Source organism: Argiope bruennichi, chromosome 5 (genome assembly GCF_947563725.1).
Source record: "Argiope bruennichi chromosome 5, qqArgBrue1.1, whole genome shotgun sequence".
In the NCBI taxonomy this organism is placed as follows: Eukaryota; Metazoa; Arthropoda; class Arachnida; order Araneae; family Araneidae; genus Argiope; species Argiope bruennichi.
Window position 1 is genome coordinate 92,619,975 of NC_079155.1, and position 13,416 is coordinate 92,633,390.

A 13,416-nucleotide genomic window follows, 5' to 3' on the forward strand; every position below is an offset into this window, starting at 1 on the left:
GTATTTCGATGATATTAATAAAAGTTTTGTATTTTTTTTATCATTTTATTTAAAATTACTTCTATCATAGAATTTTTTTGATACAAATAAAACTAATTCTTTTGAATATTGCTGATATTTTACTTCAGTTAGTCACAATATTTGTAACTTAGAAGCATCTGAAATGAAGATTTAATTAAAATTTTTAATAAATATGGGAAGGAGACCCCTGAAATTTGAACTGCTTGAGGTACCTATAGAGTATAAATTGGTTCTCTTTATATCTAATGATTCAAAAATTCCTAAATGCATTTTGATTGCTTCAAAAAATGTTAAACTTTATTAAAAAGTAATAATCAATAGAATCTCAAGATAGTTTAGAATTATTTGTAATTTTATCTACTGATTTCATGACATCTTATTATTATTTGAATATTTCTTTTCACTTACTCTTGCAACTGTACCACATCTATGGGTATTTTGACAGCTTTAATTGCGTCTAATTCCTCTTCTGAACACGTATTATGATAGGACAAAATCTCCAAGGCCAATTTATGCTTTTGCTCCGATCTTCGAATTTTGTCATACAACTGTAAATAAAAAAAATGAATTTTATTAATTGGATTATACTTGTTTAATGAGAATAAAAATAACAGTGGCTATAAAATTTTAAAAAAATCTTATGCTTTTTGCTTATTATCCAAATTATTATTTTAATGATAATGATTATTTTTTGATCGCTTTGCGACAGTATACTGATTTTCATTGTTATCAGAAATAATTACAAACGTTTTCTGAGGTTATTATTTCTATAAAAGTTTTATTTTTATTATTAATATTAAAAACCTTTTTGTTGCTACAAATGGGAGCAAAAAGTAATTAGCATTTTGAGGATGGGGTTCGTAATTTGAGTAGAGGACCCATTTAGTCAAGTTGTCAACAACAACAACAGAAACCCCGAAGGTTTAGAAACAATATCATCAAGACAGTGTAATGGCGTTTGACCTAAAATGAGAGATTTAATATTCGCCAAGTCAACAAATTCAACTGTTTCTCGCAGAAATCAGGTCGCCGTGACCTATTTAAAATACAAAGATTTATTTATTTACTAGATCACTTCAGCCTTCATATCCAGGAATTTACTAGCAGCTTTTAAATTGCATTTTTGCATCATTATAAAGTTCTGAAGCAGAATAACCCCAAAATGGAAAGAACAAACTTTTCCATTAATTAAAAAGAGCTAAATTTACTTAACAAAAAATTTTAATTTACACTTAGATTCCAATCCGTAGCCTTCTTTTGGGATTCGTATTCCTATATGCTATCACGAAAAGTGGCAGGAAGATACGAGAGTAATTGAAGCCGTAATTTGAAATACCATTAGAGTATCTGCCATTGGTTCTATACAAAAGATTTTAGAAAAAAATTTTTAGTTTTTAAAGACATAATGATATAATATATATATATATGATATATAAAATTCATACTTTAGCATGATGAAGCGCTAGTCCACAGTAAATGGCAAATGTTGCAAAATCTTCTTCGTCACTTTTTGTAAAAGCTCCAGAAGTTTTATTGACCATTTGCACAACTCCAATAACGCTAAAAAAAGATTTTTAAGAAGATGTACACAAACCATAAATATTCGTATCATTTAGTTAGTGATTTAATCTATCATTGGTTAGTTTGATAGCACTAATTCTTCTTATTCATTTGAAAACTGAATGAACGTGTTTACGAAAACATGAAAAATATCTTTGGAAACAAATAAAAACAATTATAAGAGACTAGAATGATAATGCCGATTCATGGTACTAAGATACAGCTATAAATGAAGATATTGAAAATCTTATATTTATTTGCTTAGAGCCTATCCGAAAATTAGAGAAAATTTGTTCACAAAATAAAAACATAATACACGTAATAACATTTGCAGATAATTTTTATATATAAACTGTTCTAAATCCCGCTTCGAATAATAAAACTTAAATAACACACATTGAGGTTTAATAATTCTAAGGAATTAATAACACAATTAAATCTTTCTAATTATGTGAAGATAGGTTCGAAAAGCATGCTGGTATTATTTTATTGTTAATAATGTTGGAAGGATGTTGTTACGTAAGCATGTTGCCCCGCCTCTCTCTTGTAACGCCCTATAGCGGTATGTGTAAAGAACCGTCAGTCTTTGTAACATCATCGACGTAGCAGCAAGCCGAAAGGCAAAGCTCAAACAAACTCCCGAAAGCGAAGAATCAATAAAATCTTTAAATTACAAAAAAGGTCCATCATCATTATCGAACCTCTCCAGATGTCAAGCATTTGATATTTGAATGCACCAAGTTTATTCCGGAAAGACGCAAACTCAGGAACTGCCTTCTAAAGAACAATATAGCTTGGCCTCCTCATTTGTCTGCATTTGTACAGTGTAAATCATCTTTCATTTCCTTTTGTACATATATCAATAGTATTTTTCCACGTATGATTTAAACTTTACTTCAGTGTGTTTGCCTACATATATTTGCATATATACTTTTGTATTTGTATTTTGAATATTTTATTTGATCACGCTTCTTCAATTGTTTTATATCATTTATTGTATGTTTCTGCTACTATGTGAGCAATTTTGTTTCATTTTCATCTTATCAAAACTGTCACTTAAAATTCCTTCTACAGATCAGAAATTCAATTAAAAATCTAACTTGCATTAATGGATTAACACAATATGAAAAAAGGAGTATCCAATGTCTGATTGTGATGAATTTTTATATAAAAGTCTTTCAGTTGTCTATATATATAACAATATATATATATATATATATATATATATATATATATATATATATATATATATATATATATATATTACTGATTAGAAAAATTTCTAATTTTAAGTGAATTTATACAAAAAAGCTCGAAAATTATTTCTAATAGCTGTTAAAAAATAATATATTTAAATATTGTTATAATAATAAATTTAAAATATAAAAATAGAGTAAAAATAAAATAAATGAATGGAAATAAAAACCAAAATATTTGTTAAATTCAGTAGAATTGGCTAATAATAAATAGTAAGATTTGGAGTTATTTAAAATTATCAAAATATGATTGAAATAAAATGTAATATAGACATAGAGAAATAAATGCTTGTTTGCAAGTCTTTTAAACAAATCTACAGTTTTTTTCTTTCTTGATAAAATTTGAACGCACGTACTCTTCAGTTATAAGAGTATAAGATAAAAGTCCAAAAGTTAATTGAAAATTAAGAAAATTTTGGCACTTTTCAGTTATATTTTTCGAAAATATTTTCTCATGAAAAAGATTTTTTTTTTTTTACCTTAAAACACAAAAGAACAACATTTAAATGATGCCATGCAATTTCCGTACAATTTTCTTCTAATTTTGAAAACCATTTAAAATTTAATTTGATACTCAATCTGTAACAGTTTTGTTTATAAGAAATTCAAACTAATTTCTTAGTTCCATCAAACCATTCAAACACATACTTTTTCCAATGTTAAAAAATCAAAATTAAGAATTGTTTTATTTGGACAGTAACTTCGCAATAGGTTTTACATTTCCACATTTAATTCGTAACATATACAATTTCTAATTTGAATGTACAGTAATTTTATTAAACTGATTTTATTAAATTTTCATCTTTATCAAACAACAAAGTCAAATTTGAATATTATTATTTCCATATTAATAATAAATAGACAAGAAAGCCAAGTATTCTGACTAAACAAGCAGGTCGACAAAAGCAGTCCATAGTATACAAATAAAATTTTTAAAAAAATTGTCTAGTAATTACCTCCCTCGAATGAAAATCGGCATGCATAAAAGATTCCTCGTATTATATCCTGTTCTTTGATCAACGGACCTATAAAGCAAAAAGGAGCATTAGGATTTTTCTTAAATCTTATTATAATTATGTAAAAACTGTCATAATTGTCTTAAATTATGATGACATTTTCAAAATAATACGGAACGGTCTCGAATTTCATAATTTTGCATCGATGTTCTGAGAATGAATTAAAAACTCTTGAAACTTGTCTTGCTTTAACGAAATTGCTTAAAAAAGAAAAAAAAATCATCTTGATTTGCATAAAAAAGCAGCATAAAATTGACAGCTTTACAAATATAGCTTAAGAATAAGAGTTGCCCAATGTACATAAAATTTCAAAGCAAGTATTAAATGCACCATTGTAAGATTGTGTGATTTAAGCTCTGAAGAAATGTATGCTGTATAAAAATATTTCTATTTAAATCCGAACAAATAAAAGTATTAAGAAAACTTCAATAATCCATTGATGACTCAGGAAATTTGCTTATTTTGTTAAATTATATGTCAGTGAATGAGTTTCATCAAATGTATTTTGAACTAACTGAGCAAAGTAGATTCTACCAATAGCAACGGTAAGGTGATAAAGTCAATTTTGGGATTTTCATAGGTTTGAGACCATGTTCCACGGTCCATCCCTCATGTGTGCAGATCTGAGGCAAGTTAATTCTACTGAACGCCTTTTTCGCTTGTGTGATATGGGAATTCGAAGAGGAGATTGTAGTCTTAAACATTTATATTGTCATAGGACTATGGTAGATTATGAGATTATTTCCCAATTAATGTGGCTCCTAATTGGAATACCATTGTAATGAGTCACTCAGTTCATAATGAGCCTGACATGTCTTTACTGAATTTTAGATACGAAAAACATAACCACCATATTGTTACAAATTTGTAATGTTGCTTTGCAGCATAATTAATTCCTGGATCAATGACCCCCGGGCTTGGCGACGAATTAGGTGACTTTGGCGACAAAATGAATGATACTGGAATCTTCAAGCATTGTGGTGATAGGACACCAATAGGATCTGAATTATGAGTGCTTGCTCGAGAATCTTCTCTGTCTTGCTCCGGAAGCTATAAAAGGTCGGCTGTTCAAGCCAAAGTTAATCGTATAACGAATTTGTTGAGTCTTACAGCGAGTCGTATAGTGAGTCAACGACGAATTAGTTGGATCAGTCCAGCAAAGCGCAACCGTTGAGTGGAGCTCAAGCAATTCGTGGATTGAGAATTGGACCGTGCGCCGAATTTTGGAGACAAGTACTGAAGCAGCATCGAGTCCTGTGGAGAGTAGTTAGTCGGCAGTGGAGAATAGCAGGCGTTTGGAGAGACCGTAGAGAATAGATACGTAGATTCATTCCTCCTGTAGAATTCTATCTGGCCGCTTTGTGTGCGGCGGTTTTTGTTTATCACTGATTACCACTTGTGGGCTGCTATTTCTTCTAAAAGCACTACTGTGTATTCCTTGTATACGTCTCGGCTGTGTTTTATCGTCTGTTTCTTCGTGATAATAAAGTCGTTATTTGTTATTGAGGCTTGTTGACTTGTCACCATACACCCACTAGAGCAAACCCGTCGAGTTTAGAGGAATTTGATTTGAATTTGTAACAGTATTTAGCACATACCTGTTAAATCTGGAATCGTTGTAAGCATCTGGTATATTCAGTGATTCTCCGGTCATTGCAACATAACCAGCTATTCCTTTGCCCATTGGAAATCTTCAAAGAAAACATAAAAAAAATATGAAGTCGACAATTGAATCAAATGAAATATTGTAATACAGAATGTCTCCGAATTCGAATACAAATTTGAATGGTAAGTAGAAGAACCTTATTCTAGCCGGCGTCTTGGCATAGGGGTAGCGCGTCTTCCCCGTGATCTGGGCGTCCCGGGTTCGAGTCCCGGTTTGGGCATGATTGTTCTTCCGTTGTTCTATCTGTGAGATGTGTAAATGTACCCTCCTGTAAAAAGGGGTTGTGCAAGCGAATGAGTGATGAGTGAGTAGCTACGTCGTACTATTGGACCTAGTTGTCGTTACTATAAAAACAAGAGACGCTCCCCCTCAGGCTTAAATCGGCTGTCTTCGAACAGCGGGTTTGTCAATGGCAAGAAACAACAACAATAACAGAACTTTATTCTAAATTACAATCGTTTAAAACAGCATCCTTTAGTAATAAAGAGATAAAAAGATGCAATAAGTACTTAATACAAAACGCAGCGTAATACGATTTTTTTTTTATGCAAACCAGTTGAAATTGTCTCCTCGAAATTTTCTTGCATATTCTCTAATAAAAATATTAGCTCCTTCTTCCGCTTAAAATTGAGGGCCTTGAATTAAGCCTAAAATGCTTTGTATAATATTGGAGAATAATAGTAACGAAATATTTATTTCCGGCCTGAATTTAACATTTTTATGAATCTATTATGAGAATATGCATTTTGACGTCTTTTATATTTCTGATTGTAACAAAAATTTGACATCGAATTACTATTGCAGTTCTAATTTCATAGATTTAAGTCATTGCGTTTAAATGCATGCGAAAGTACAGGCCGACAGTTGGCCACTCTTTCATAGATTTGATTCAAAATTTAATAAGAATCTATATTTAAAGATAATAAGCCTGTGTGCCAAATTTCATCTCTATAGATCATTACCTTTTGAAATTGTCGAGTTCACTTGGAACAGTGAGAGCGACAGACTTTCTTTCAATAGATTTCGTCCAAAATTTCATAAAAATCTACAAATATTAACTTAAGTCGATATAACAAATTTCATCAATCTAGCTTAAATTTTTTTGGATTATCGTTTTCACAGATAAATATAATGACAGAAATGTGTGTGAGGTCTGAAGCGGATTTGTCAAAAGTTTTTGATAATTACAATGCGTTCTCTTATTTTGTATACAAGAAAATAAAGAAAGTGCAATAACAGTTACAAATTTCACTGGAGATGTTCAAAATCTTTCACACTGGCTTTGAAGCACCAATGGTATCTACGCCACTTGAATATTGCAGAATATTTTCAAAGATACTGGCCATTTCATGGATAGTATCTGAAGCTGTGTCGACACTGCTACGTTCAGTGGTGGCGGGGTGGTCGGCTGTACGCAAGTATCTGAAGCGATGAAGATTTCTGCTACTAGGAATAAACCCTAATCTGCTGGTATTTCGTAAAAGATAACTTTCAAGATATCGTTGAAAAAATAGAATAAAGAGAAGGAAAAGAAATTTAGAATTAAGAATTAATTAAATTAGAACTTTAGAAGAAATTTAGAATTAAGAATTAATTAAATTAGAACTTTAGAAGAAATTTAGAATTAAATTAGAAGAAATTTAGAATTAAATTAGAAGAAATTTAGAATTAAATTAGAAGAAATTTAAATGTTAAACCAATTTATTGATATTATATCAAAACAAATGGATGGATACATACAAATCTATCCAATATTTCACTCCTTATAAACTGAAGACAATATTACTTAAGGAACTGAAAAATCGTTGTCTATTTTTAAGTATCCAAGAAATTTTAGGGTTACTTATTGTTCGATATTTTTACTGGGTAATCAATCATATCTCGTTGTCAGGAAATCAATACTTGTTATTTCAACTTGTTTTCCATTTTGAAACTTTTTTTTTCTGGAAAAATCAATTTTATCGATTTAGAATTTCGGAGAAATACATAATTTCCTAATGACTCGTATTGTTATTAAGCGAGCATATTTCCTATATAATATGGAAAAGTTCTGATTATCCATGGTTTTGTCTAGGAAAAAAAATGTTTCGGATTCATATCAGTATCCTAATAGCTCTTTTATTTTATTTATGAGGTGAGGTTTCATATAAAAAAATTAATAAAAGAACCTCAAAAGAAATAACAAGAAATTGATTTAAGGAACTGTATGTTACATTTGTGTGGTTAAAAGCAGTTCTAAATAATATTGGCATTTAGTAATAGCTTAAAAGAGCTACCTGAAGAGCTACAGACGACTTTTCGTAAACAAAAAGGAAATAAAGAATTTATATTTTTGCTACATTTTGTGTCCATGCATTAGGATTAAATATTTAAATAAAAAAATTATTAAAAATAATTTTTAATAATTTTAAGTATTTCATTTTGCGGAAAATTTTAGAACATTAATGCAATATTAATCTTCGTTTCCCAAGCTGTGGAATGCGGAAGCTATTAATTGCATTCAACTTTCATCTTTTGTTGACACAAGTAGAGATTTAACTACCACGTTCTAATCGAAATAATTAAAATCATAAATGCAAAATTTTGAACTATATTTGTAACATCTTTAGTTATATCTGTTTGGTTTTCAGCAACCTCCTAACCCTATAGCATAACACTATAACCCTAGAGCCCTTTCAAAACCCTGGAGCACAAAGTGACGAAGTATGAGCTAGAAGTCAGACTCAGGTCAGAAGTCAGGTGCTCAAAGACCTTTACCCTCAGAAGCTACGGCGCGAACTCGGGCTTGTCTATGGCAAGTACCATAAGGAACAACAACAACAAAATGACGAATAATATCTTCACAGTATTGAACGGTATTGAGAATATCTGTAAGAATCTTGGAGATATCATATAATATATTAATAAAGAAGCTATTAAAGCAGTTCTATTTAAAGATTTTTGCACTGTAAATCGAATTGGAAAGCCAGCGAAAAGAACTGTAAAAAGTAATTAAATCAAACTTAAGAAAAGGAATCAAAATGAAAGAAATATATAACTTTCCAATGATACCTTATTTCCTGAGGCTTTAAATCAACTTCTTTCTTATCGTTTAAATTCTCATCTTCATTTTCTGAACTGCTGACATCGAAAATTCTGGCGTACAACTCGCTTGAACGCCCGTCTACCAAGAATAAAGAGGCTCGGTCTGCGCTCACTAATTTTCTGGCGAACATCTAAAAGTAAGAGAAAGATTGGAATTTAGATTCCTTATAACTTGTTGATGAAGTTAGTGAGATATTGGTCTTCCGTTAGTTACTATATTTAATAGATACACATTACGGAATGTATTTTTTTTTCTAAGGATAATTCGCCAAACGTGGCAATCCGCAAAATTTCAATCTCAATCCAACGAAACGAAAACTGAATGTATATGAATAGAAATTTCTTTTTTGGCGACTATTGACGATACATTTGGCGACCATTTTAACGTTTAATGAAAGTTTTACTGAGAGGGTGACGAAAGTGTACCGTAAGCTTAAGTCGAACCAATGATTGCGACAGATAGAGGAAAATAAGGGCCATTTTTTTCAAGTAATATGTATTAAAATTAAGACTGAAATCGATTTAAAAAAAGAAGATGAAATTAATATAATTTATTCGATAAAATTAATTTAATACATTAACTAATTTTAAAAGGTGTATTAAAATTGGAATTGATTTTAAAAAAGATGAAATTCAGATAACAGAATTTTATTAGATAACAGGATTTCAATATTTGAACTAATTTGATCAATCAATAACTAATTAATAGAACGAATAATACAGATAAGAATACAGATAAAAAAGTGAAAAATTTAGGCTTTCGTTTTATCGAAAAATTTGGTAAGAACTGAAACACCTTTCCTTCGGCATAAAAGTATAACACATTACTATCTCAAAATAACAATAATAATTAATTAATTTGATTGATATAACTTAGTTATGCAATCACAATATTTATTAATATTTTTTTTAGATTCTGAAATTATTAAGAGAAAGAAACACAAATGAAGGATTGTAAAATAGCTTATCTCGGTAATTAGTTAAAAACTACGAATTCGATGATAAGTTTAATTACTATAGTCAAAGAAAGGATTAAAATTATTATAACCTAGTAAGAACAATAGACAAAAAGTTATTCAATATATATTTTCAGATAATCCATTTTCAATGGCATTTGTTTGGTTAAAGCATTGATTTAAAAATACATAAATCTAAAAATGTTGCAATCACTGAAAAGAAAATTGAAATAAAAACTTACCATGATTTTTAATATTACTGTATCCATACTGATCATGTCTTGAAAAATGGATCTATGCAAAAATATTTTTAAAGTTACAATTTTAATTGACAATTAAACATAACTATTATTAAGATTTTAATACATCAAAATATACATACTTAACCACAGTGAGTAGAAACATATTCAGTTCCCTTTGTTTCATCATATTAACATATAACTGTAAAAAAATCCATATTTATTTCATTTATCTTATTTAATTTTACATGAAATAAAAAGAAAATTTGTAAAAAAAGTTTGATATAAATTCTTACTTCTGCATAATGGAGTGCTATTCCTCCCCAAACCAAGTAGCTGTTTACTATCTGGAATGTTGACAAATTTGAGTCATGACAGTTGTATTTTAAATAATTTCTAGTCATAGAAAACGTCGACAGTCTCTTTGCCACAATTAACAGAAAAGAATACAATTTGATAAGTAGAGTTCTAAATATCATTATAATTTTAAAGGATTAATTGAACATTACAGCTATGCGAAAGCTAAATTTTGAATTCAAAGAAAGAGAACGTTAAGTTTTAAAAAATAAATTATTAAATAATCGAAAACAATAAATAAAATATTGTTTAATTCAGAAAGGAGACAATAACACATTTTCGTCAGTCCATAAGGATACTAAAACAATACCATAAAAAGAAAATTGTTTCCTTTATATAGGATCTTAGAAAATATTTTATGTGGGCACCCTTATTTACTAAATGCTTGAAGGATTGATTCACGTCATACTGAAGATCAAGATTTTCTGTCAATGAAGTAGTGATTGTGAAGTATTTAGAGTTTGGCCTTCAAAGAGTTTTATTTGATACCTGAGGATTTCGATAGTTACGTCAGGAATATATTTATTTTACCCTCCAATCTGGTCAATATTTGCATGCTTTTATTTAATCTGATTAGTTTTATATTTGTAAAAATTGAATTTTGTTACCAATTTCTTGCTAATTTTTTGAAGTACTGGATTTTGGAAATTTTGCACAGTTGTGTGCTCCCGATGATGATATAATATTTTCATGATTTCAAAACTTAATTATCAACTTTTACGATAAAACGAGATTTAAAAAAAATGTTTATTATTTCTTACTTTTTAAAAAATTGCTATTTATTATTATTATTATTATAGAATCTTGTAATTAACTAGAGTCTGTAATTACTCTGGAGGTCAAAATGAAAGTAAAAATAAGTCCTGTAAACAGTTTAATAAGAGAGAGAATTCAACCATAAATGTCAAAGGAAAAAAAATCATTAAAATAAAAATATTATAAATTAAAATAAAATCTCAATTTCTCTCGAGTATTTATATATACCTCATGTTTTTACGATTTTTATTTCTTTTTTCTCCAGATTTTTTATTTAAAAAATCCTTTTAAATATTAAATATGCTAATAAAAGCTTAATTTTTAAGATATTTTTTTTTGTGCTTATATTCACCTAAACTTTTTTAATGTTTTCTACCATTCATCTTATGAATATAACTCACATTTAGATGGTAGCCTTCAAACCGTTTTTCCTCCCACTGGTGTGGTGTGCCAGCTCAGGTGTCTCCCTCGTCATCTAGCCTCGGTTCAAAATTACGAGGTCCGTCCCAAAAATAACTCTAGTGTTGTTTAAAACGGGACGTTAATATAACTAATCTAAACTAATCAAAGCGTCTTATCTGACATTTTTTTATATTTTTTTACTTGACATTGAAGATTTCATTGATCTTGAGAGGAAGTAAATTACTTTAATTTTTCAACTTTATAAAATTATTGGCTGTTTTTAATAATTATTTATTGAGTGTCCCAAAAAAATGAATGAATTTTGAATGAATGAATTGAATGAAATGAATTTTGAATAAAATCAATTTTGAAAATCAATTTTTAAAAAAAGGCGGATAGAAGCGGATATACGTTATAGAAACGTATCGTTTGCGGCCTTTCGTTTAGGAAATCAGGAATTTTTTTTCCCATCAAACTGCACATTTATTTCATCAAATTCTACATTGCCACTGTACTGCATATAAGCCAATTCCAGCTGACATGTTTACACGGATGCAAAATATTTTTGCCTCAAACTGCGCCACTTTGTTGCCATAAATGAGGTTTATATTGAAAACACTAATGTTTAATTTCTTGCAATAGTTCTTGGAACATTTTCAGACTGGTTTTTATTTTTCTATTTTGCAGTCCATTTATCGGTGGCAGCTTTAACTAGATTTGCAATGTGGAAAAATAAAATACCCTGATTTCCTAAACTTAAGGCTGCAAACGATACATTTTTGTCGCATTCCGACTTTATTTATTTATCATTTTTTTCTTTATTTTGAAAACCCATCAGTCATTTTTGCGACACCAGGTATATGTAATGCTTGTGAATAAAATATATATATTTCTGTAATGAAGGAAATTATTCTTTATAAGAAAATTCTGTTGTTGTCCTCAAAATTGTATAGAATAATTGGATGCAAATTTGCAAGTGGCGTTTAAACTCCAAAGTACACTTGTGAGAGAAATTGTTTTTGAGAAGGATTGAAGAAAATTCTAAAGTTGCTTTAATTCAAAACCAACTATTGTTTTATAAATAGGATAGGAATACGGATTTTCTTTGTAACAAATTTTACATAGGTACCTAGAACAAAATAATAAATTGCACTGTATTTTTTGTCATCACATTTTTTTTTCTCTGATTATTTACCTCTTCGTCTTCTTCATGAAATTCTACGTCTGAAGCGTCTTTATACAGTTCCAGAACCCCTGGAAATAAAAACGAATTTATAAAATATTTCATATTTTTGTGAAATCGAATGACTTCTTATTTCGGAAGAAGGCTGAGATATTAACTTTGTTTTCAATATGAATAAATTTAAGAATAAAAAATGATATGCGCTTATGTTACTTGATGTCAAATCATGGTTAAATCTTATTTTCTGATGTAATTTGTTTTAGGACGATTGTGGTCTGTTAAAATTATAATATCATAAAAAAAGTTTTAAATGTTTTTTTTCTCTAATAGTATTGAGAAAACCAAAATAAACTGAAAATATTTAACTAGTATGGAAATAAAGTAACAGATACAGTTATCAGGATTCATGTTCAAATCTTGAATTAAATGAAAATATCATATATGTTTAAAATCTTGTTGCAGAAGTTTCGAAGGTTTATTCTTCCAGCTAAGTTGTAAAATTTGTAAAGATTAATAGAAAACTAATTTTTAACCAAATAGTTAACTTAAAAACATTAATTTTTTTTCAGACACTATATAATGGCAGGTACACACACCCTCATTTATTATAATCTGTACATCTCTTATTTAAAGTAATAAAGAAAACCAACAAGCTAGTCGTACAACCCAAAATACTATTCTTATTTGACATTTCTTGATTGATATGGAAAATTCATGACCTATAGATACTTTATCAATTCGTTATTGTCTATTATTTTTTTTAAAGAAATCGAAATAATATAAGTTATTAATACATTCTTTGTGGGGAAATCTAGCGACTTATTAATTAGTCAACCAAAACCACTGAACTGAACACGAATATGAATATGTTTCATATGAAACCCGAAGACTTCTAAATATGTCAGGGGCCGCGATGGCCT

At 29.0% G+C, this 13,416-nt stretch overlaps 1 protein-coding gene across 2 annotated transcripts in view; it reads right to left on the bottom strand.

Moving 5' to 3' along the window:
- The window catches only part of LOC129968877 (probable 3',5'-cyclic phosphodiesterase pde-5), a 58,433-nt gene that overhangs the window by 14,556 nt on the left and 30,461 nt on the right, over positions 1-13,416 (bottom strand). For both annotated transcript variants that reach the window (XM_056083189.1, XM_056083191.1), the window contains exons 9-17: positions 12,509-12,567; positions 10,095-10,145; positions 9,942-10,000; positions 9,802-9,853; positions 8,571-8,734; positions 5,452-5,544; positions 3,794-3,862; positions 1,467-1,581; positions 430-569 (exon numbers count right to left, since the gene is read on the bottom strand). In XM_056083189.1, coding sequence (XP_055939164.1) covers positions 430-569; positions 1,467-1,581; positions 3,794-3,862; positions 5,452-5,544; positions 8,571-8,734; positions 9,802-9,853; positions 9,942-10,000; positions 10,095-10,145; positions 12,509-12,567 — 802 coding nt within the window. The remainder of the gene's footprint in view (positions 1-429; positions 570-1,466; positions 1,582-3,793; positions 3,863-5,451; positions 5,545-8,570; positions 8,735-9,801; positions 9,854-9,941; positions 10,001-10,094; positions 10,146-12,508; positions 12,568-13,416) is intronic.